This window comes from Rhipicephalus sanguineus, chromosome 2 (genome assembly GCF_013339695.2).
Source record: "Rhipicephalus sanguineus isolate Rsan-2018 chromosome 2, BIME_Rsan_1.4, whole genome shotgun sequence".
Taxonomy (NCBI): domain Eukaryota; kingdom Metazoa; phylum Arthropoda; class Arachnida; order Ixodida; family Ixodidae; genus Rhipicephalus; species Rhipicephalus sanguineus.
The window spans coordinates 230,805,370-230,831,574 of NC_051177.1; the positions used below are offsets into that span (position 1 = coordinate 230,805,370).

General features: G+C 49.3%; 1 protein-coding gene across 6 annotated transcripts in view; it reads right to left on the minus strand.

The window, feature by feature from the left end:
* LOC119384158 (uncharacterized) overlaps positions 1–26,205 on the minus strand; it is a 290,104-nt gene that overhangs the window by 119,545 nt on the left and 144,354 nt on the right. For all 6 annotated transcript variants that reach the window (XM_049412782.1, XM_037652446.2, XM_049412786.1 and 3 more), the window contains one exon: positions 12,037–12,114. In XM_049412782.1, the coding sequence (XP_049268739.1) occupies positions 12,037–12,114 (78 nt within the window). The remainder of the gene's footprint in view (positions 1–12,036; positions 12,115–26,205) is intronic.

Below are 26,205 nucleotides of genomic sequence, written 5' to 3' on the forward strand. Positions count from 1 at the left end.
CAAGTCTATTAACAAATCAGCTTACGAGGCGCCATCGAGGATTTTTTTCAACAGCCGAGCTATAGCTGATCTGTTTAAGCCGGCCGTAATCTGCCTGTCACCAAAAGAACTATCATCATCAAGAATCTTCGTCGTTTTGTGTGTTTTCGACTGCGCAAGACGAGAGAACAGCAGCGCCTGTAGGAAGGGCGAGGCAGAAACCACTCTCTCGTCTTTGAACTCGGAGTGGTTTAGGGGCCCTTTAAGGTAATTCTTCCGCCAACAAAACTGTCGCACAGTGTCTTGAGTTTGTCCCAGTGCATTTGCACTGAATGTTTAACTATCATTTAATTATTATATACTTATGCGCTTAGAGGAGGGTAAATATGGGCTGTTTAACTCGAATTTAAGAAGTTGGCACTGCGTGTATGCATGCTTTTGTATGGCATACACGCAGTGCCATTTTGTATGACATACATAACTTGCAACTACGTCACACCGCGGAACTCTGGGATACGATTTCGCGGCATGCGCCGCCATTACCGAGCACAAGGGCAGCAGACGACACCGACTCAAGCTGTGCGGCTCTCGCATTTCCCGCCAACGCTGCACATTGCAACGGCTATTTGTGCGATATTTGGCTGCTGCACGAGAAGTGTAAATCAATAAAAAAACAGACGCGGGGACGTACTGTTTGCCAAACGTGCGACCGCACGTATAAGAGCTGTCCGAGAAGCGGAGCTTATGCGCGCAAAAACAGGAAGGGCGTTTGTGCGGGCGGGTGTCACTCCATAACAGGCAAGTTATGCTTCCGAATCTCCTCACCTATTCGCCGAGACGTGAAGCACCGAATTGAACACAAACCCACCGTGCAACAACAGTAATGACCGGTATTTACTGTGGTGAAATATGACACAAAAATAAATGGGGCCCACATAGGAGTCAATGTTCATTACTGTCCTGTTCTTGTCTCGCATTGTTGAGCATCTGAATAATTAGTAGGAACTATCATCACACCGTGCGAGTCAAGAAGCGCACTCAAAAGAACCAAGTGGAAAGAGGGAGGCAAGAAAAACCCAACACTCGCCACACTTGCAACGACTACCATGTTTTTCCTGTGTCTCTCCATTTAGATTAGGCTGTGTGGTACACAGTGAAGTGAGGCGGCGTTCAGTGCCAAGTTTTACAACACTGTTTAAAAAAAACTGAGCTCAGGCTCTAATTACTTTATGTAAAGTAATTACTTTATGCTCTTGCACATTCGTTTTGTATGTGGCAGGCGGCCCATGAGTTCTCAGGGCAGAGTGCCCGCAGAAGGGTATGCAGGGTGTTAGCAAGACTGTAGGCGTCTCAAGTTTGTTTTCTCTGGTTCTGCTTTCTTCCAGACACTCAAAAAACAGAGACGAGCCCTGTAACACAGATTCTTCTATTTGAGCCAGATTGTACAGAATGTAAACTGAAAATAAGACCTATACACGTTACAGAAAAAAAGTAATCGATTACAGTGGTCAATTACAACCCTAGAAATGTACCTGAGTAACTACAGAAATGCAATTGATTACTTTTGTGTTACTTTCCCTAAAAAATTTAATGCCGTAACACAATAACACAACTTTGTTGAAACAGCGCTCACTGGACGACGACGAAGTAAAAGAAGGCACAGGACAGGCGCTGACTCGCAACTAAAGTTTATTAGGAAATACACGACAGGGAAAGTGTTCCTGGCAACTGTGCAATTAACCACACCTACCACTATACAGATTGCAAGGAGGCCATAGTATACCAAATACCATTATCATGCGGAAAAACTTACATTGGCCAAAGCGGAAGATGCGTTAACGTTCGTCTTCGTGAACACGAACGATCATTGACAGAAACAAAGCCATTTTCTCTCGCCGCTCATTGCCACGAATGCGGCTGCGCACCCTTCTTCAGTGACACAATGATTTTATCGCATCATAAAGAGCATATTAGTGTACAGCGCGAGGAACGCGCTGTACACCAATATGCTGCCGTACCAACTAGCCCAACTTTCAATACTGTTGCATAAAGAGCAGGTAGCTGTTCTATAGTGATGCGCTGTAGAGTTGAATTATAAAACTGTTTATTAAAAGCTCTAACGCTACACGACTGGGCGATGCCCTATATGCGTCGTACCGCGATGCGAGTCGGGCGTCCAATGCACCCGGGTAGATCCACGCGCCTCCCGGATACCTGAAGCCCGTGCCACGTGAGGCCTGAGCCGCGTCGCTCTCTCCACATACCGTACCGTCAGCAACCGTAGGTAGGGCATGCATCTTCGAGGCCGTTCGCTGTTTCGGTTGAGCGTCAGAGATGGCGCTTGATGACTCCCGACACTAGCCCGACACTACAGTAGCAAGGGAAGTGATCGAGGCCATCCACATTAGAAGAAAAGGAGATAAGTGTGTTAGCATGCTATCGATTTCGCTGAGTGACGCAGAATTTTCGTACCTTTACAGCGCACCTGCAGAGTATGATACCTGCTTTTTTGCTTTTACTTGCCTGAGACTTGTTTGGGTCTTTTTCGCATTTGGTGTTTTTAGTTGTTGTTTTGTTGTTGCACATCACCTATATATATGCGTGTCTTTCCTAATAAACTTTAGTTGCGAGTCAGCGCCTGTCCTGCGCCTTGTTTTACTTCGTCGTCGTCTCGTGAGCGCCATTTCAACAAAGATGAACGCATACCAACTCGCTCAAGCTTCCATTCTTATGCACAACAACACAAGTTTACTCTAACTACAACCAACTACTGTGGCTTGCATGGTATAGAGAAGGCTGGCAGGTTTACTGTGGCTTCTGTGATATAGCGTTGCACATTGTTACCTTGCAACACGAGTTGCTTTTCAAAGTTGTCGTCGCCGATTCCTCCACGTTTCCTCGTTAAGAGGTCGGCTGCTACACTGAACGTTCTCTCAATGCCTGCACTGGATGGAAGGGCGGTATTACAACGCAGGAAAAGCTTGCGCAGTGGTTCGAATTCTTGTGTCCATGTCGTCTATGAAGGGTCGCGCTTCACTGTTGCTGGCGCTCGGGTAAAACGTTGCAGGTAAGGCGAAGGAAAAGGTGAAAAAATAGGTTCTGTAGGGACCCCCCGTCTTACTAGACGGGGGGTTGCTACAGACGAGAACTGCTGCAGAAGACCGGTTACAACTTGATTTTGGAAAAGCAAAAGTCATTAATTACCGGTAAATAATTACAAGGAAATGCAATGGAATTTCCCGCAACGTTACTTTCGAAAAAGTAATCGACTGCATTACAAAATTACAAGAAAATGTTATTGATTCCAGGTAATCGACTACTTGTAATGCATTACGTATAACTCTTCTGAAAATTAATTGCTTCTCTATTTACATAGTTATTTATAACAACCCTCAAGTACCTGGGCTTTTAATTAAAATATATTTTCACAATGAGTGTAATCAATTTTCAACGTAAGTCTTGTTTACTTTGCATACATTTCACAAACATGCATTAGTACAACGAACCAGATTTTTGTGCGCAGTGTTTGGATGTGTAAATGCACATGCAAACCAAATTTTGTGCACTTAAATCCAGTGGGGTAGCCAGAGGCAGGAGCGGCACATCGGTGAATTGTATTCACCAATGGGCGCCGCACCCGCCCCTGGCTACACCACTGGATTCAAGTGCACAAAATTTGCCTGCCACGGGCATTTAGATGTCTACCTGCGACACACAAAACACTGCTTTGTCATTCTGGACAGGAGACAAGAAATTAACGAGAAATTTTATTGGGTGTATAGTATGACACGGTTACTAGCGTAAAAGGAGACAGGGGCGAGAAAGCGTGGTCCCCTGTTTCTTCTTCTCGTCTCCGCTACGTCCCCTTCTCCTTTTATGCTAGTAACCATGTCACACTATTCTTGATACCAACTAGCCCTTTCCGCCTTGAATTATTGGGAGGTCCCTAGCAGGACCCCGTTCTTCGAAACTGCATGTTGCTAGAATGTTCTAGGAAACTCTTGCTTTGTGCAGTTGTTCCTGGGAGGTCGAATATGTTCCACTAAAGCATTTCTGGGACATTTCCAAGAGGTTCGTGGTTTGTTGCGAAGTTTTGAGGCTCACGCAATGTACACAGCGCCAATTTGTAAGCATAATCGTTGTGATGTCAACGGGCATTCGCGCTGAAATGTCACACTACGTGCACTGTCCTCCCAAGAGAACTCAATGCAAAGAGATCTCAATGCCGTGCTTCACTGAAGACCAAAATAGCCCGCTGATCGCTTTCGTGAAGCAGGTGAAGCAGTACAAACACATCATTGTGTGCAAAAAAAGAAATCTGATGCTGCGTCGGGGGCAAGAAAAAAAAAAAAAGCAGCCGACCGAGTGGTACCTCGACACCGACGACCTAAACTAGATCAAATTAAAAGCGCGTGCGTGACCCGGGAGATGAAAACGCAGCCTAACTAGACCTAACTAGACTGAGAATCGCGTCCCCTTTGTTCGCGAGCCAACTATGTAAAACACGGTTGATCCCTCCGTCATAGGAATCAGAATAACACAAAAGTAAAGCGCGCCCTTACAGAAGTAACTGAATGTTTACTGTACATTGACATAAGACAGTTTGCACAATGTATATTGATGTCTGGCAGCTATAGCACCGTTTAACGTGGATGTGCCCACTTTGATGATTGGTGGTAGATCCCCATCCCGACGACTAACGTACCTGCTAAATGATTAAACAAACCCTTGTGGTAGCTGTAGTAGTTAACGGTGAAAGCGTAATCAGAGAACTAGATGTGATAGCCTCAAGAGCGTCGTATATCGGACGCAGAACTTGGTCGCCATCCCGCGGCATGTTAATTGTGATTGAACACCACGGCCGGACTAGAGGGAAACGCAAAGCGCGTCGCGCCGCCCCAGTAGCCCGGCCGCGACTTTTCTAGGGGCGAGCGCGTGAGCGGGGAACGCGTTGTTACAGCCAGGTGAGGCAGGTGCGCGTCGCAGAGCTATTTTTGGTTTGTGTTAGCATGATGCTGAGCAAGGCCAACGCTTTTACGACGCTTGGGCAAAGGTCGCCACCTCGCGGTGTGTTAAGGCATTGACAAAATTCAACTTCTATTGAAAACACGCCGAATGGGACGAATGCGTCACAGCAATGACGAATTACTTTATACCTTACCACTCCCAGAGGTCAACACCACCCAGCTGACCGGGAGAGTGGTAGATATAAAAGGTGCGTTCCTAAAGCCTGCAGAGTCTGTGATCGTGGTGCAGTGGATAGCGTGCCCGGCATCTGTTGTTGCGGACCGAGCGGTCGTGGGTTCGATGCCCGTTCGGTGTATGCTAACGAACGACACTTTTCTTCTCCTGTCACTGCATGCTTAGACGTAAATTCAAACTCACCGACAAGCTTTTCTCAGTTCTAAAAGTCCTTACAGAAGTGAGAGCATCAAGGAGAAATTCTTGATTTCAGCACCTCAGGGATCACGGTTTATGAAGAAAAAATACCGCTGCCATGGCCATACAGGCACGTTCACGATCACTAGACACTTTCATTTGCATGCATGGTGGTTACACTTGTGTAGGCAACAAACTGCCCCTGTCAATTGAGTAACTCACTTCTCGTGCTAGAAATGTCATGCTTTGCATTGAAGGGACCCTGAAACAGTTTTTTGACATTTTGTCAGCATTTAGGCTACAGCATCATTGAATCATTCGCACCATATATTAAGTAATGCACCTTCAGGGGTGAGAGAGCTGAAATTGATTTGGGAGCAGTTTTTGGAGCAGCAAAATTTCAGTTTTGGAGCAGGAGAACCCTGATTCGGAGCAGTCAGCGGAATTTTTTATGTCATATCTCAGGAGCTTGAAAAACAGATTTGTAGCAACTTGGGGGGACGAGTACATATCTAAATTGACCGAGGATAGGCGTAACACTGAAGCAGCCTTTGGAGAAAGTATCGCCAGGTATGCACTATACTACCTCTTTAAATACTTTGCGACCTATCTAGCCCGTTCTTTCGTATCGTTCTTTCATCGTCCACTTTTATCCTTGTAGCAGGCAAAGTTTACACCATGTACAACCAACTGGCCCCTACCCTGGCTCTTCTAGATTAAAGGGGTGGTGCCACCAAATTTGTGGCTTGCGCGTTTTTTGCTGTAAGCGTTTCCTATATCTCCAGGAAGCATGATGCGCACTAAGATTCATCTATTCTCGCTAAATAATTTAATATCGCCTTTTGATGAAAACAACTTTCGGTTTCGGTTTCTGGGCGCCGAGGTTGGGCAGTGACGTAGAAGTGTACGGGGCTTGCTCACGTGACCACACAAGGCTGTGACGCACTTAGCCAGAATGCGATCGAAACTTGGCGAGTGATGTAGCAACCGATGTTTTGCCGGTATTATAGTGAACTAGAATATATTCTAGTTCACTACAGCCGGTACGTACGTTGCGGAGGTGGCGGAGGTCCGGAGGTCACTCATGTCACTACAGCAGATCTGGTGTGACGTCACTACAACTTTCGTTGCCCATCCTACAGATCTACGTCAGTGTTGGCGCGCTAGCGATGGGTTTTGATCGGGAGAATGAGCATTTAGGTACACTTTGGAAGTGAATTAAAATATATTCTAAACGTTTGCTGTCTCCGACCCTTCGTGTGGAGTGTCTTTGCATACAGAGGAAACCCACAACAGGCTTGTTATAGCCTCGAAATTTGATGGCGCCACCCCTTTAAGAAACGCATGAAATAATTGAAAAAAAGGTTCTGCAAAGTAGGTTAACTTCATAAAAATTTGAAAAAAACAACAAAAAGAATGTGATTGCACAAGAATTGCAGTTACACAGCAGTAGGCCTTTTTAAGATCAGTGATATAATTTCGCAGATGACTGCTTTAGTTGTTATTGCGATAGCAATTTATATGGACATTTTGAACAGGTTTTTGCCGTTCGCATCGCAGTCATGTTCCGTATAAAGTCCAAATCAATAACATTGGGTGAAAGCGCGCGAGCGGGGGCGACGAACGCGGCTGAGGCAGAGATGAGAAGAGCCAACCGATCCGCGTTGCACGGAGGGCGCATGCAATAACATAACACCGCATGCCAGGCCTGCCGTTGATTGCTACTCATGAACAGAGGAAACGCGCCGGCCGTCTTGAAGGAGCCCAAAGAAACACGATGCTCGAGCAGCAACTGTGGACTTTGACTTTAAGGGCGCGGTCGCGATCGGTGGCGTGCGCGCTCTCGGCTGGCATCATAGACGGCTCATATACCCTTCTAAGCGCTGTGATCTCAACGCTTCTCTCCTTTGAGCAGCCGTATTCTCTTACACCAGCGTTTTGTAGTTACGCGAGATCGGATCCATAAGTGTCAGTTAGCTGCCAGCCTTACTTCGTATATTACAATTTGATGCTATCACATTCATTGCTTCACTTGCGGTGAAACTGATTTTTTTGTAGATCTGTTTATTTAGCTTTTCAAGCTTCTCCAGAGCTTCCTGCAGTCAGTGTTTGTAAGGAGGACATCACAATAAGCGCCTTCAGCTCGGCTGCGTGGTTGGCGTAGCGTCAAACCTACCGCACGTTTTGAACAGACGAGAACAAAGGCGTGCTACCGCCGTTCGCTGCCCCTTCGTGCGGGACCGCCTTCGAGAGCGCGGCACGGGCGCCGAGATACCTCGCCGCATTGACTATCTCATAAAACTATCTCATAGTGACTATCGCGTACGGTACTGTGAGCATATCGCCGTTGTAAGCGCACAACACGTTTTTATTGGGGAACGACACATAGGCCCTTCGCATCAGTCCACTGCCGGCTTCGGCGTCAAAAACCGCCAGAGCATCGCGGAGACGCGCCGCATGCAGGAAGCTAGTAGTCGCCGCGTTGATGCAACAAGGGCGTGCGCACAGGGGGGTGGCCGCCACCCCTATTCACCTAAGGGGGAGGGGGGGGGCACAATGTGAGCCCTACACACTGGCATAATAGGGATGGGGGCGCTGTGACTAGAGGGGGCGGGCAATGTCACCGCCATATATTGATGTAATTGGGAGAGGGGGGGGGGCACTGCGACGAACCTTCGCCCCCCTGAAGGGGAACTCTGCGCACGCCAGTGGTGATGCCTCTCCCGTGCACGGTATGGGTCGAAACGGTACAAACACTTCCACAGCAAACGCGCACGTAGGTGACCACATGCAGCAGCGTTGCGACCGGAGGAACACGCTACGCACAACGCAACAAGAACCTCAGAGCCATTCCCGCTACGAATGCCACATGATAGCGCCAGAAGACGCAGCCTAGCGAGAAGCAGCAGCACGCTTGGGGCACGGCAGAACCTTTCTGGGCGCCACGCATATTTACAACAACACAGAGGAGGTTATGGCGGCATCATCGAAGCCCTCATTAAAAAGGTGCATAGAAACACGGCTGGGCGCGTCTACACCTTTTGCAGTGATGCTACCGAGGACTTCTGATTTGGAGCAATTTTTGGAGCAGCAAAATTTCCGTTTTGGAGCACTTTGGAGCAGCAAAATTTTCATCTTGGAGCACTTTGGAGCAGATAATTTTGCATCTGGGAGCACTTTGGAGCAGCTAATTTCACATCCTGGAGTGCAATACAGAAGCATACTGCATTAACATTCAAGCACCTGAATATTATTATGGGGCTCTTATGAAGGCTAGAAATATTTCGATTCATTGCAAATCTCATGGAAAAAATCATCCCAGGAGCATAGGCGTGCGCACAGGGGGGGGGGGGGGAGGGCAGGGGGGGCGGCCGACCCCCCCCCAATTACCTAAGAGGGGGGGGCGCAAAATTTGCCCCGTACATTGACCCTTGCGATAGCAATTATATGGACACTCTCGGCGGATTTTTGCCGTCGCCGTTGCCGTAATTTTCCGTATAAAGTCCAAATTAATAACATCACCACGCGCGTTCTAGCCGCGGGTAAAAGCTCGCGAGCGCTGGCGACGAACGCGGCTGAAGCGGAGATTAAGCTAGCCGGCCATCTGTCTCCGCCGTACGGACAGCGCATGACATAACATCTTCCCGCGTGCGGTCCTGCCGTCGATTGCTCATCAAACAGAGAGGAGACGCCCCCCCCCCCCCCGTCTTTCGTAAGGAGCATGAAGGGACGCCAGGGGACCGGAAGGGGGGGGGGGAGGACCACATCGTTCGAAGGGCGCAGTCGCTTGCGCGCGCGCTATCTCGAGGCATCAGGAGACGGCTCGTAAACTTGCTGTGCTCTCAACGCTTACTTCGCGTTTAGAGAACTCAGAGCAAGAAAACGCTTCGGTTCCTGGAGGGGCCATATTCCCTTAAAACAGCGTTTTGTTGAGTTACGCGAGATCGGATCCAAAAGAGTTAGCTGCTTGTCTTACTTCGTTTCACAATACAATTTTTTGGTATCGCATTCATTGCTTCGCTCTTAAGCGAAACTGAGTTTTTTTTTTAACCGTTAGCTATTGACCCCCGAAAGCAAGGGCGGACGTGTAACATGGCGTAGCCGCTTCACTGTGGGCCGTCAGCGACGGGCCCGCTACTGACAGCTGCGCATTTGCGGCTGCTCCGACCAGGAGATATATATGATTTTACTAATGAGATGACATTTTTAAAAAAGCAAGCAAAAAATTCGAATTGGAACCCTAGCACGTGAGCTCGAAACGGCAGGGCCTTTTAGGGGGTATTTACCGCAGAGTGATTACAAACTCGGACGTGCTGGCGGAAGGAATTACGAAAAAGCTGTTCCGAATGAAGATCCATGGATAAAGTATATCTGAGGAAAAGTGTCAACGCGTTTCCACCGTTCGCGTGCTCTTCCATAAACGCGAAGCAAGGAAAATTCGATATTGTCCCATATACCTACTGCGAGCGATCCCAGATTTCATTCCGCGATGTCCGGAAACAGAAGTGACAGACATTTTAGCGGCACTCGTGTAGTTATTACTGAAGATTGCTTTCCTTACGTGCCGTGCGACGCTTGAAACGAGCTATCAGCAGCGTTTCTGGAACAGATGACGTCCGCCGATGAATCGCCGTCGCACTTTCTCGCTACCGATAGGCCTAGACGTCCCGAGCCTCTGCGGAGAGCGCGTTTTGCTGTCGAGCCGACTTGCAGAACACAAGCTGCGTCGGTACCGTGCATGGCATTGTGGCTTACTCGGAACGCACACGCGAGCGCTATTTATTCAGCGGAATAATTCTTGGTCCATGATTGCGACTTTATTGGCAGCCCCAAGATCGAGCTGCACATGTTCTGACGCGCCGGCGGTGCGATTGCCGGTGATAGACGCCCCCAAACCCGAGACATTGGCGCAGTTTGGCGCAAATTTCGTCGATATTATCAGGATGGCGCAGTAAATACAATTTGGCGCACTTTGGCGCAGTTGGCGCAGGAGTGGAATCACTGCTTTTGCGAACGTCTCATTTTCTTGGTATCTCAGGCACTGCTCTAGGCGCAACTTGGAAAATCATCTTGTCAACTCAGCCTTTTGCGAACAACGAAGCTGACATGGGCGTCGAAATTCTGGCTTTCAAGGCTGTTTTGGAGCAGTTCGGCGCAATTTTTGCAATTTTCATGCTTTTGGTGCAGCTTGGCGCAGGAAAACGGAATTGTATCAAAAATGCGCAATATGCGCAGCTGTCTCACCCCTGCACCTTGTATCAAGGCAGTTACGGGTAATTATATGTGACCCTCCTTTTCATCACTGCCTTTCTTCCGTAACTTGTCGAACGCGCAGTTGTCCCTGGCGATGGATTGAGCTGCGCTACCCCCTGCGTGGCCTCCGCAATCAACTTCAGTAGTGCACCATCAGGCAGCGGGGACTAAGTGGACTGCAGTGTAGTTGACGAAATCTGCTGCGACAGATGCCGCAACACTACCAGCCATTCTTTTAAGTGCAAAGCACTTTAGGTGCCTGGTCTTTCGTATGCTGTCGTAGCTTGGCATAACGCAGGCAAAGCTATGCATAGCACCGCCATCTGTAGCATATTGAGCACACGCTCGTGCCAAGGAGGAGTGTTCTTCCTCTTGTTCTTCGAGCGCCTTGACGATAAGTGCGGAGCGCTTTAGGGACCCGGGCTGTCACATGCTGTCGTTGTGCTTGGCGTAACGCAGGCAAAACCACGTATAAAAATTTCAAAAAAAGAAGAGGAAGCAAGCTATAAATAGAAAGAAAGAGAAAGGAAAGGAATAAGAAAAACAGCAAGAGCAAGAAAGAGAAAGAAATAGATAAATCGAGAGGAAGAAACAAATAGAAATAAAGACATAAAAAAACAGAAAAAGAGGAGGAAAGAAAGAGAAACAAAGAAGGCTCCTTCAGGCTTGGCACCCCTAGTGTGGAGATGCCTTAATCTTTTTAGACTCCTGTACACCGACAATCAGCAAATGCCAACAAGCATGTGGAAAAACAGAGAGTCTGAGAACGATTGCCAATAAGCGTAAACTCAGGCAATGTGGCTGTGTCTTCAAGCGTGAAGTTTCAGCTGCAGACGTGTGGATACTGCCATTGACCGGATGGCAAGCGCACGGCACTCACTGCACCAACCAAGCTGAAGGAACTCCGCTCTCCAATCGCCTCGCACTTGCATGCGTTACATGATGTCGCAGCCTTACAAGTCATCAATCGCTAGATTTACGGCACACAATGCAGCTAGGCCAATTCATGGTGCGTGAGAAAAGAAACCTCAAGATAAACACTGTCGCACAGCTCACGTCAACACGGAGCCCGTTAAAACACAGGCACACAGCGCCCGCTGTCCACCGAAGGTTCAGTGACGTAGACTGGACTTATCCAAGCAGATCGGCCGCCAGTGCTACGTACAATGTAACAATGCTACGTAGAATGCAAACGGGAAGTTGAAAGCTCGTCCACACGAGCTGCTGTGACCGGTAGCGATTTGTATTCTTACAGTCTTGTAATAAATTACACACTTGACACAAAGAGCTTAAATTGGTCAGCAAACTATTCTTAGGACTTGCTTTACTGGCTCAATGTCTTTGTAGGAAAATCTTCAAAACTGTTTCAAGGTCCCTTTAAGAACAAAATATTTTTCTGTTGCAATAAAATAGACAACAACGCACCTCCTTCACGCTGGGCAGCCAATCTGCGCTTTACATCAGGCACGTGTGGAGCCACTGGTCGCTGCTTCGCACTGGTCACTGCAAATAGGACAGATGCAACACCTTTCAAGGTGAACCCAGCTTCTGCAGAAAGATAACTACACCAGTGCAATGTGTGTCCCCCCCAAGAAAACTCTGATGGCAGTAAATTCTGCAGTAGAACTGCACTTGCAGACCTGCTGAAAGAACAGGCATATCTAGTCACCAGTGTCTTTAGCAGTGTTGGTCACTTCTTATTAGACAGTCACCATGCCAAACACTGGGTTCCCAGTTCCACTTATAATAAGCAGATTTGAGCTCCTTCTTTCACCATGTCACCTGTCACATTTTTGGGGCATATTCACGCTTTTCCTTTAAATGTAATTATTTTAGGGTTCATCACGTTCACTAGTAGTGCGTTTGTTGAAGACTTTTGAGTGTTGCAAGTAAAGATATGTTGGGGCAGTCAACAAGTAACTCAATCATTTTATCAGTGCGGTTTTCTAGGGCAGTTGGTACATGATGACAAAGTGAAGGGTTCCAGCACGTTACAACACGAGCACAATAAGATAGATGCATGCAGACCGACCACTTTTGGCAGTGTTTCGATTGCGGGAATGCAACAGACTGGAAGGTGCAAAGCTTTCCACATAAGGAATTCGGGCGCTTAATTATGTGGCAATGAACCTACTTCGGTGCATCTCACAGATAAGGAATTTCAACATCTGACAAAACTATAGGCACCGGGCGGCCATCGTAAGGCGCCGGCTGCACCTCTCCCGAAAAGCGCCCCAAGCGGCGGCAGGGACGGCACGAACATGTGAAGCAGACGACGTCGAGCAGGCTCGGCTACTTTCGGCCCGTATTCAAAGAGAAGCAAGGCATTTCTTTTCGAACAATTCGAAGCAGTATGCTCTTGCGTTTGTCACCCAGAGGCAAAGAGAAGCGCCAGCAACATTGTTCTCTTGAACAATGCACGAAGCGTTCGACTGTCGGAGATGTGTTCAGACAACGGGGCCCGTCGTCGGGCCTAGGGAAACTCCCGCGCAGTCGTTTGCGGTCGTGGACTCATGTAATGGCCGGCAAGGCATCTAAAGAGTATGACACATGTCCCTCTCATGTCCACGCCGATGAACGCCATCGGAACATCAAACGAGTCAGCTTCTTTGCGTGGTGCTGTGCTTGTAGGCGTTTGTTTTCGTTCGGAGACGGACCAGAGTGGGCACGATGCCTCCTCCCTTTCGGGACTGCAAATGAGACAGGGCCCGATCGGAGACACAATGTAAAATAAGCATCTTTGCCTTTTAACTGTCGAACTACCAAACTGTCAAATACAACCTGTAAAGCTGCGACGCCACAGCAAACCAAGAGACCTAGCAGTCTTCAGCCTCTTTGAACAACAAAGGCACTGCTTGAGTGGTTTGCAACGCATCCCGCTACCAATGTTGCGCGACGAACGAAACAATCTGTAGAAAAAGATCTGTACACAGTTCGCTAGCTAACGCTATCCAATCCGAAGCCTGTACTTCCCATCATTCCCATGGTGATTGAACTATCGCAGCGCCAGTTTCCTCTCTAGGTTATTGTAGGACGCTCTACGCTGCATCCCAACTGCAGCGGGGGAAACAATAGTAGTCACCGTGGCAGTTGTGCTCGTTGCCGTGGCTGTCTCATAGGGTAGGGGTCTGTATTCCGGTTGCAAACTTTGCAGCCTGCGTCTAGCTCGTTGCTCTAGGAGGGCTTTGGTGTCTTCTTCACATTGTGAGCTTGGTTCGCGGCTTTTCGTAGGCGTCCAGAACATGAATGAACCAGCACCTCCACCAGATGTCATGCGGATGTGACCGTGAAGAAAGCAAAACGTAGCCGGTAAAAATGGAATGCTTTATTGGACGAACATGTGCCCAGCAAACGAAGCGACACTCAAAGTGTCGCTTCGTTTGCTGGGCACAGCGAAAGTGGCAAGCACAGACATAGGTCGTTGGCAATCTGATCGGCAGTGAAATGTGTATCACTGATCTTCGCGTAATCTCTGGAATGTACTCAAACAAACATATGCGTCATGCATGTAATGTTTGTAGAACAGTCAGCGCCACTCGCGAAGCAGCATGCAGGTTGAAGCGCAGCCTGCACCCAGTAATGAATCATGTCACAAGAGAGTGAAAGAAAGGCAGCCCCAGTGAAATGAAGGAAAGGTAGTATGTTTGTTAACATCACCGATGTCGTTCTTTGTTGCATTTCATTGTTTCACACATGGGTGTCATTGTTGCCTGTAGCAAAAGAAATACTGTACTGCTAAGCTTGTGGGTGAAGGTCAGATTCCCAGCATGTAGGAAGGAAAAAAAGTCCAGTTTCGCCGCAACGGCAAAGCAATGGATGCGATAGCAACAAATTGGAATGTAATGCGAAGAACAGAAAGCAGCTCGAAATTGCCAGCGCGTCACTAGAGCCCAAAGGACGCGTGAAAAAAACGCACACAGGACGAGCGCGAACTATCATGCGTCACAACTCGATACTTGAAGCACACTGCTGAAACATAAAGCAGGACGTACGAAACAAACGAACAGGTACACACAGGACGAGCGCGAACTAAATGTCGCAGTTGTTACTTATTTCTGTTTGAACACCACGCTCCTTTCGCAAACGCAGCCACTGCAGCGAGCGAAGTGACTTTCGTACGCTATGTGACTTCAGCGCGGGCATCGCGGGGAAAGCACGAGACATACAATGCCCCGCTCCAGCCCCCCGCCCGTCCCCCTTCTATCTTCGAGATAAGAGCACGAAGGCGACCGTGCCCTGTAGGGCGAAGAGCTTCGGCGTTCGCAGAAGCGGGGCGGGGACCTTTAAAGCGCGCTCCGTGCATTTTGCGCCATCTCGCTGGTGAGTAAGAAAGCACGCTGAAGTAAATGGTGTATATAAATAGCTCGCCGTTAGCATGCTGAGAGACGGTACTCTCCGTGGCCTAGCCATCTAACGCTGCGCGTTTCCGAGCGAGAGGTCGGCCGTTCGATTCCACGCGTCGGAAAGTATTTCTGAATTATTTTTCTTTATTGCTTTTCTATATATATTGCCACATGCGTTTCTTTATCACTTTTGCTGTATTCGGTTTTCGGCCACAAAGAGTGTCAGCAACGCTCAGCGCGAGCAGCGCCTCGTTGTTAGAGAGCTTTCGCGATCATTGTGGATCGTTTTGTTGGGATTGCGCGCAAGATGCACACACTCGAGCTTATTCTAGAATTTGCACGACAGCCAGCGATAACGCTGGAATATTCGACGGCACATGTTTAAATGCCGACGCGCTTCACCGCTTGTCAGGTGATCGACGGACGACGCCCTATTCGCCGCTATCATTGTACAGTGTGTATTGCTGTAGTTCTAGTTCTCATTTTCCCGGCCACAAGTTCGGCCAAATAAACAGTTTCATTCTGCAAACGCCGACTGCTGTCTTCGTCGACGTCACGACCACGTGACATCTGGTGGAGGTGCTGCTCCTTCCATGATCTGGACGCCCCCGCGAAGCGCTGACCCAAGCCCAAGCCGCGAGGAGGACGACGGCAAAGAAAACCCGGATCCTCGAACAAGCCGCAGGCAGAAGGGACTGCAGCCAGAGTACGGGCTCCTTCCCGAAAACACCAGGCAGCCCCAGGTCCCAACACCGATCGCAGCGACGATGACCGACCCCGTGTAGCCTGCGCCGATACTACTCCGGCAGCCCAAGGAGCCGTCAACTTTCCGCGGGTCGTCATTCGAAGACCCGTAAACCTGGCTCGAGACCTTCGAAAGGGTCTCAGCGTTCAACAACTGGGACTCCGAGGACAAGCTGCGCCACGTTTACTTTTACCTTGAAGACGCAGCAAGGACCTGGTTCGAGAATCGGGAGTCCACTCTTCGAACTTGGGACCCCTTTCGCAGCACTTTCCTGCAGACGTTTGCAAGCGTCGTCAGAAAAGAAAGGGCCGCAGCCTTGCTAGAGACGCGGGTACAACTTCCAAATGAAAGCGTTGCCATCTTTGGAGAGGAAATGGCCAGACTGTTCCGCCACGCTGACCCTGCCATGCCTGAGGACAAGAAAGTCAGGTTGCTCATGCCAGGGGTAAAGCAAGAGCTCTTCGCTGGGCTGATGCGGAACCCACCCTCGACAGTCCAAGAATTCATCTCAGAGGCGACGACGATTGAGAAGACGCTGGAAATGCGCAACCGCCAGTATAATCGCCGATCGATTCAAGACAGCCCAGCTGTTCATGCCGTCGGCTCCGACGACCTGCGTGAAACGATCCGAGCGATTGTGCGGGAAGAACTGCGCATGCTGTTACCCTTACCACAGCCTGAGGCTGCCTCGATCGCCGACATCGTCCGAGAGGAAATCCAGCAGTCTCTGGGCACCCCCGAGTCAGCGCAGCCGCAGCTGCAAGCAGTGAGCTATGCTGCTGCAGCCCGACGCAACGCCCCCCCTCCTCGCCCACGTCAAGACGCCGCGCCGCCCCAGCAGTTCCGCCGCCACCACCGACGTCATACCGCCCGCCAGCCGGCCAGCGATACACGCCGAGGAAGACCGACGTTTGGCGCGCCCCTGACAACCGCCCGCTCTGCTACCACTGCGGGGAGGCCGGCCACACGTACCGCCGCTGTCAGTACCGACAGATGGGGCTTCGAGGATTCGCTGTCAACGCGCCGCGCCCACAGCCAGGCGAACGCCCTCGCGACATCGACGACTACCTCACCGGAACACAGTGGCAAGAACGACGACCTTCCCGTTCGCCTTCGCCGGGCCGTTACATGTCACCGCACCGCCGGCAGTACACTGGCCCAAATCGGGGCCGGTCGCCTAGCCCGTATCCGGGAAACTAAGGGCAGCAACCGATGGAGGTACGGTTGCTGTACGACGAACTACCGAAGATCCTCCGCCGCCGACGACAACGCCGCAACGAAATATAAAGAAAACGCCGCAAGCCGAACGAAGCCCTGACGTCGAAACTTCACGGCCTGAGGAAGACCTGACGACGCCACATCGAAGCATCGGAACAAACCGACGCAGCCGTGGCCCGACGCCGTGACCCAACCGCAACGCAAGACGGCGAACTAGCAACCTCGACGTTCTCATTGACGGCCACAACGTCACCGCTCTCGTCGACACTGGAGCCGACTATTGCGTCATCAGTGGGCCTTTCGCCACGTAGTTGAAGAAAGTTAAGACTGCTTGGGAAGGCCCTGAAATCCGTACCGCTGGAGGCCATCTAATAACGCCGTCTGGAGTCTGCACAGCAAGAGTTAGTTAGTTAAGTTGGTTTTATTGGCGCAAAAGCGACTACGGCTATGCTGCGCCAGCCACATGGTGAGAGAGGGAGAGAAAAGCGAAACAAAAACAACAAAAGCCAATAAACTGTACTCTAGGTAACGTACACTATGACCGTGACTATGAGAATGTGGTCGTCTATGACATATGGGGTGGAATGAAAAGTGCAGTGTGGCTGTAGAAAGGCCTAATATCACTCGCTGTATAGATGCGTAAAATATACTGTATATATACATTAAAACTATGAGCACGATACGCGGGATGGTCAATGGATATGTATTCTGCGCGGGATTATGATGCTAAAACCGCAGAGATATGTACATAGCACTGCTGCCTTCCCCGTGTCCTTGTTTCCAAGGGCCAGGAGGCCAGTGCCTTATTTTAAAATAGCCGCCGCAGCAACAGCCTCTTCGAAGAGGCCGTGCTACAGGTTGCAAAAGTTTATAAAGCTTCCCGCACTATGTGTGGCATGGAGCGTAGTGATTAAAGCTTATTTAATAAGTCTGTTTCGTCTAAGAAGCTCATGATGCTAGCTAGTGGTATTAAAGGTTCTTCACCTAAAAGTAACCTTGGATGTAGTGGTATGTGGAACTTATAAAGCATATGGAAGTGTTTCTGTCTTCGAGTTTCCATATCTGGACAGGTAGTTAAGATGTGTAATACTGTCAATTGATCATGACATTTGTCGCATGTTGGTGGGTCCTCATCTGCGAATAGGTAGTTATGTGTAATATGCGTGTGACCTATACGAAGTCGACATAGGACAACTTCGATGAACCGCTTTTGATGGTAACATGTTTTCCATTCACCAAGTACAGGCTTGATGAGTTGGAGTTTGTTGTTTATATTTGATTCCCACTCGCTTTGCCATTTGAGTGTTAGTGATCTGCGAAGAGCTTTAATTCCATCCGTTAGAGGTACGTTTATGTTAGAAACATTGAGATGCTGTGCTTCTGCTGCATGCTGATCCGCCCTTTCGTTTCCTGGGATCCCGACGTGGCTAGGGACCCAGCAAAAACGTATAGACTGACCTTTACTTACGTGTGAAAGTATGTTTAAAATATTGCCAATAATGGGCTCATACTGAGACCGCGGATTCAAGGCCTTCAAAGCACTTAGAGAGTCTGTGTATATTACTGCTTTTTTGTATCCGGCATTTACAATCCTCTGAAGTGCCATCCACAAAGCATAACATTCAGCCGTGTAGACCGAGACAAACTGTGGCAGTCTAACTGTACGCTCCCACGTGCCTTGGACAACGCTGCTTCCGACATACGTATTTGTTTTGGAACCATCTGTATAGAATTCTTTATAATTGTTATAAGTTTCCTGCACCATGCGAAATTCCTGTAGAATATACTCACGTGGTGCATTTTGTTTCTTTAAACGTGCCAGCGATAGATCGACAAATTTCGTGAAACCATTCCACGGAGCTAGTCTGGGTGACCTTGGCATAACAGCGAGTGCTTCAGTGGGGGCGTTGCACTCACGACTTTTTTCTTCAAATCTGAGCATCAGCGGTTTGATAACATTTGGCTTGTTTGCATAGTGTAAGCGTTTGTCGCACTGCGTGATGATGTTATGACATATGTGGTTTGGCAGAGAATAAATTCTGAGAACGTATGCGAACATAAGTTGCGTTCTTCTCTGTTCTAGGGATGGCTCGTTACATTCCGCATACAGGCTGAGAGTTGGCGAAGTTCTGTAGGCACCTGTCGCTAAGCGTAGCCCTTTATTGTGGACAGGATCTAGTCGTTGAAGGTAGGAGTGTCTGGCAGAGCCATATACTATGCTGCCGTAGTCTAATATACTACGTACCAAAGAGCGGTAAATCTGCAGCAGGCACTTACGGTCAGAGCCCCAGCGCTTGCGGGACAGAACTTTGAGAACATTGAGCGCATTGTTTGTTTTAATTTTCAGGCAGTTGATGTGAGCAAGGAAGTTCAATCTTTTATCAAATACGATGCCTAAAAACTTCTGTTCTTGTTTCACCGGCAATACTGCGTCATTTAGTTTCAGGGTGGGGTCCGGTTGTAAGCCTCTCTTTTGAGAGAAAACAACAGCAACAGTTTTTTCTGAGGAAAACCGGAACCCGTTTTCATATGCCCATTTGTTGAGTTTGTTTAAAGTAATTTGAATTTGACGTTCACAGGTTGCCATATTTGATGCACGGCACGCGATCTGAAGATCATCCACGTAAAGTGAGTGCATTACTGTGGTAGGTACAACCCTGTTAACCGAGTTCATCTTGACAACAAACAGCGTTGTGCTTAGAACACAGCCCTGAGGCACGCCGTTTTCTTGAATGAACACACGTGATAGGACCGTGCCAAGACGCACTTGAAATGTTCGGTTCGACATGAAACTAGAGAGACAGTTTAGCATTTTGCCTCGAATCCCCAAGTCTGCCAAGTCCCTCAAAATTCCGAATCTCCATGTAGTGTCATACGCTTTTTCGAGGTCGAAAAAGACAGCTAAGCCGTGTTGTTTGTGTAGGAACGCATTGCGTACTTCATTTTCTAATCGGACCAGGTGATCAGTTGTTGAACAACCTTTCTTGTACCCGCACTGATGGCTATCCAACAAATTCTCTGTTTCAAGGATATATGTCAGTCTAATATTTATGATGGTTTCGTACAATTTTGCAAGGCAGCTTGTAAGCGCAATCGGTCTGTAGTTACTCGCTAATGTGGGCTGTTTTCCGGCTTTCAAAAATGGGACTATGATTGCTTTTTTCCATTCATTTGGCATTTCACCTGTTTCCCAGATTATGTTAAAGAAACGAAGCAGGGCCTCTACTGCTTTCGGGGACAAGTGAGCGAGCATCGCATAATGTATTCTATCAGGGCCAGGTGCTGTATTTTTGCCTGCAGTGAGCACCCTATTAATTTCAAGAAGTGTTAACGGGTTGTTGTATAATTTGTCAGAACCTCCTGTGATTGGAAGCTTTTGTTTTTCAGCAGATTCTTTATATTTTAGGAAAGCTGCCGAATAATTCGCTGAGCTGGATATTGTGTGGAAGTGTTGGCCCAATATGTCTGCTTGTTCCTGCAAGTTTGTTTGGCTGCCAGCTGTTGAGAGAATGGGAACCGTGTAGCAGGTGTAATCACCCCTAAACTTACGCACCTGATCCCACATTCTCTTGGACGTTACTGAACTATTGATGGAGGAGACGTATTTTTTCCAAGATACTTTTTCTGCTTGCCTGCGTACATATCTCGCTTTTGCTCGTGCTTTTTTAAATATGAGAAGATTTTCTTGCGTGGGATATCTGCGAAAGGTACCCCACGCTTTGTTTTGTAATTTTTTAGCTTCTTTACAATCGCTATTCCACCAGGGTTTTACTTTTTTACAAAAGATGCCAGAAGATTGTGGGATAGCCTCCACTGCTGCTGCTAGTATGCAGGCAGTGATCCTGTCGTTCAATTCATCTACACTTAACCCCTCAATTATCTCTGTTTCAAGAGTAGCTTTTTTAGTGAACAGAGGCCAGTTTGCAGACTCAAGCTTCGAGCGCGGTGGTCTACAGGGGATCATGGGAAGTGGAGACACAAGTTGTACAATGGCAGGCATGTGGTCACTACCGTAAGGATTATCAATGACTCTCCAGCTAAAATCGGTAAATATAGATGGGGAGCACAACGCTAAATCCAAGCAGCTCATAGTTCCAGTACTTGGGGAGCAGTATGTGGCTGTGCCAGTGTTTAGGAGACATATATCGCTCGCAAGTATAAAATCTTCGATTATTTGTCCTCGACAATCCGTTGTAGTGCTTCCCCACAATGTGTTATGGGCGTTAAAATCCCCCGTTACAATAAAAGGTTCCGGCAGCTGGTTTAAAATTAACTCCAAATGTCTTACAGTGAATGGCGTAGTTGGCGAGATATAGACGGAGCAAATTGTGACAGTTTTATGTGCTAAAATTGTTACCGCTACGGCTTCTATGTGGCTGTTAACCGTTACTCGTCTTGTAGGGACACTACATTGCACGATAACAGCCACGCCACCAGACAACCTGCTAGCCTGGGTTCGGTCTCGGCGTATGACAGTAAAGTCCTTTAAAAAGTTTGTGTGCCTGTCACCCAACTTTGTTTCTTGTAGGCACAATGCCACAGGGGAGAAGGTGTTTATTATGTCTTTTATGTCACCTAAATTATGTAGCAGTCCTCTACAATTCCAGTGGATAATAAAAGCCATTTTGAAATTAAAAGGTGAGATTTGCTGCTACAAGTGACTGGAAGAGAGGAATGTTAGGTGACATATTGCAAGATCCAGCAGGTTCAATTACTTTACGGGGCCTTTTTCAGGCCCCGTAATTGGCATCTTGTGTTTTGTGGAGCGGTCGAGAGAGTCCCTCCGCCCCTTCGGCGCTGCCTGCGCCGTCTGACTTGGAGTGGTGTCCATGGCGTCTTGAGAGGCTCTGGACAATCGCTCCAGAGAGCGATGTCTACGCTGCGTAGACTTCGTATCGAGCAACGAAGTCTTGGACACCACCTGGCCGGACGTCGATGGGACCTCGTTGGCCTCTGTGGTGCCTTGGCTGCTGCTGCAGCTCGTCGACGCCACTGGTGTGGTCAGGATCGGAGATGGCAGGGCAGCCTTGGCTGCTCCCGCCGTGGGGGCGGGTGGCGCTGGCCTCGGCACGCTGCGCGTGGTCCGGGCAACCGCCAAAGGCCGTTGTGGTGTCGCCCCCCGCTGCACCACTTCGGCGAAAGATGTTTTTATTGCGAAGGACGGTGAGATACGTTGTCGTGCTTCACGGAACGTAATATTTTCTTTGACTTTAACAGTAATAATTTCGTTTTCTTTCTTCCAGGTTGGACAAGCTCTGGAGTACGCAGGGTGAGGGCCGTCGCAGTTTGCACAGTGCGTCTCATCGTGATTGCAATCATCAATGGAATGTCCCGTTGTTCCACATTTTGCACAGGTAAGCTGCCCTCGACAGCCCTGGGACGCATGCCCAAATCTTTGGCATTTAAAGCAACGCCGCGGGTTGGGAATGTAGGGCCTGACATGCAGTTTTACATGGCCGGTTTCCAGAGTTTCGGGTAAGGTAGTTGAGCTGAAAGTCAGTACTATGTGCTTTGTCGGGATTTCGATGTCATTCCTTCTGATTGTAATGCGCTGCACATGGACTACATTTTGATCTCTCCATCCGTCCAGGAGTTCTGCATCGCTGAGTTCCATTAGATCTTCGTCTGACACTACACCTTTGACAGTATTCATGGTCCTGTGTGCGCTCACGGAGACAGGATTGTTTCCAAACGCCGCGAGGTGTGCAAGCTTGTTATACTGGTCCTTGTCTTTTACTTCGAGGAGCAAATCCCCGCTTGCCATCTTAGTAGCCTTATAGCCGCTTCCAATAGTTTCCCTTAGACACTTAGCAACCAAAAACGGTGAAATAGCTCGAGCCTTTGTAGATGATTCTTCGCAATGTATTACATGGAATTTCGGGAACGTTTCTTTGTTTTTTTGGCGAAAGCAGAAAAGATGCATCGGTGCGGACCCTTTTCAGGGTACGATCAGTTGAAGGGTTCGAGGATCCCATAAAAATATTGATTTGTTCGGCGGCAATGCCAGTCACCCACCACCGAGCCCAACGAGGGGACATGGCAGAGGTTGAGAGCGATCCCTGACATGCCAACTGTACATTGCCACTATAACCAAATATGATATAACCTAGGTTGGTTATGTCACACAGGGTTAACCCTCGCCACCACGAAAAATTGGAAGTAAACGGAAGAGAGAAGTAGACAGGAAAGATATAAAGTGAGAGCGAAAGGCGAAGGTGTCAGGAGAGAGGGACAGGAAAAGGCGACTGCCGATTTCCCCTGGGTGGGTCAGCCCAGGGGTGCCGTCTACGTGAAGCCGGGGCCAAAGGGGTGTGTTGCCTCTGCCGGGGGGCCTTAGAGGTCCAACCGCCTGGCGTTGGCTCAACCCCCAGGATCCCCTTTTCCCCGGACACGGCAATGCCACGCACGGCTAGGCGTGGGAGAGGGTCGAAACCCCCCCGTTAGCTCGGGTCCGTGGTGTCGCTACACACCAAACGCCTGCTTGCGCAGACGCCCCTGCGGGGTCTGCACAGCAAGAGTAACAGTCAATAATCGCACGTATCCTGCGAGTTTCGTGATCTTGCAACAGTGCTCCAGGGACGTCATACTTGGCATGGATTTCTTAAACCATCATGGCGCCGTCATTGACTTAAGAACCAAGTCGATAACCCTATCGTCGGACAAAACGACTCCGCCGGATACGAATCCATGTCACCATGCCCTGAACGTGCTCGAGGATCAAGTTACCATCCCGCCTCGCTCCAGCGTCATAATTCCCGTCAGCACCGAAAAAGCTGAAGACATCGAAGGTGTCATCGAGAGCGATCAGCGTTTGCTACTAGACCGTGACATTTGCGTTGCAAGGGGCATTTTGCTCGGTTGCACGAAGGAAAAGGAAGCGTGATGCTAACGAACTTCAGCCAAGAATACAGACACCTGAGCAGGGGCACGACGATTGCATACATCGAAGAAATTAAATTAAATTTCGGCAGAACTTTTCGGCAGAACGGACAAGGTTTGTCCTTTACGCATGAGCTGCCTGACGATGGGGTCCTGCAGTTTTTAGACTTAAAACTAACCCTTTGTGACAGTCATGTTTGCTGGTGTTTTTCCCCCCGTGCGAAGAAGGAACTTTTACCCTTTGGTTCGGCCCACTCGAAAACCGTGAAGAGGGGCATTGCAATGCTTTCCCTGGGGTCCGCACTTCGGAAGTCGTGTCCGCATCTCATGAAGTCTAGTTTTAGTGCACAATTAGACCGTTTGAAGGTCGCCGGGTTCCCTAGCTCGATTTTGTATGCGGTTGCGGAATGCCTTCTGCAGAAGGTAAAAAAAGGCCCAACGGAAGCACGAAAGGATAAAGAACGGCCGGAGGTGGTGCCTTATATTCATAAGGTTACACACAACCTAAAAAAGGTGGCGAGTCGGCATGGTGCACCGCTGGTGTTCTCCGCCCCAAACAAACTGGCGAAGTTGAGCCCTCGCATCAATGGAAGTCATGCTCAACAGCCGAAAGGCTGCAAAAAGAAGCATGCGCGGCCGTTCACGAAGTGCGCCACCGGAGTGGTTTACGACATACCCCTATCGTGCGGGAAGAGCTATGTTGGCCACAGGCGCGCTGCGTTAATCATCGAACGAGGGAACACGCTCTCACGGTAAAGAATAAGGACGGTGCGCATTTAAGCGCGCATGTCGCTTCATGTGGATGCACACCATGCTTCACGCAGATTAGGATCCTGGGAAAAAGTAAAAGCAAGGTAGCGCGGGAAATTTTGGAGGCATATCACATTGTGGTAGTAAGAGACTGTAACCCACAACCGAAGGAGAAAACGGAACCAAAGAGGACGACGACGGTGTGCGCGAGCGAGACGCTCGCGAAGCTCGAGAGCTGGAGAACGTCGCCGGGCTGGGAGAGGGCGGCCAGGAACGAGCGTCCCGGGAACGAGGAAGCACCACGGGCCGGGCCTAGCAGCTGTTCCGGTGGTGAACGAGCATGCGGGCCAGGAGCTGAGATCGTGGCCTCGGTGCCAGGTCCAGGCGGTTCCGGCACAACCTGAGCTGACCCCGTTCCGGAGGCGAGATCGTGGCCTCGGTGCCACGTCCAAGCGGTTCCGGCGCAACCCGAGCTGACCCGTTCCAGAGCCGAGATCGTGGCCTCGGTGCCACGCCCAAACTGACCTTTTCCCGAGCCGAGATCGTGGCCGTGGTGCCACGTCCGAGTCGGCCGTCGTCAGCGTGGGCCTGTACGTTCCGCGACGAGCAGGTCGTCGTATGTTCGTGCACTTTCGCACCACGCACCTGTCCGCTTCGTGCTGGCATCATCGCTACCTGACTGCGGTATGTGAGTGACGTTCGACGGGCCTATACGGCAGGACGCGCCGATTCTCTCGCGTGTGATTAGAACTCTAAAAGTTAGGACTTAAGGATATCTGTATTGTTCAGTGGGACAAAGCGTGTGTAATTTTGTGTGTGTAATTGTGTGTGTCAAGTCAATAAATGTTTCTTGTTCGTGCCTTGGTTTTCCTGCATCTGAGGGCCCAAGAACCACCACACACATAAAGAAACGGGGTATCAATTGTGTTAGCGAGACGTCTCTCAGCCTGTATGACTCGGAAGTACAGTATCTAAAGAGAATGTGTCCGATAGCATGATTAGGTAAGCGAGCATGTTGCGCATGTGTTGATGAGAAGTGGGTGTATATTAGCCTGTTTCCTCAAGGAATAAACAGTTGTAAGTGAACGCCCGTCCTGTCTTGTGTTTCTTCTTCTGTGTGAATGTGATTTTGGCGCGAAGTTGACTATTTAATTCAGACATGCACCAACTAGCCCAACAGCGAGTTCTACTACAATCGAAGAAATCTTGGCCGTCAGCGATGCATTTGCCTTTTCGGATTACGACGAAGCTACGACGACTACCCCAACAGCTGAGCCACCCTTCGACGTAAACCCAAATCTTCCCGCTCGCCAACAGCAACAGCTTCGATGCCTTCTGCAGAAAAACAAGGACTGTTTCTCGTCGTCATCGCGGGTCCGACAAACGCCCCTTGCTAAGCACCGCATTATAACAGAAGAAAATGCTCGACCACTCCGTCAGAGTCCCTACCGGGTTTCGACGCGGGAACGGGAGGCCGTGAAGGAACAGGTCGACGAAATGCTACGCGACGACATCATCCAGCCGTCGAAGAGTCCGTGGGCATCCCCCGTGGTGCTAGTGAAGAAGAAGGATGGGACTCTCCGTTTTTGCGTCGATTATCGTCGCCTGAACAAAGTCATGAAGAAGGACGTGTATCCCCTTCCCCGGATAGACGACACC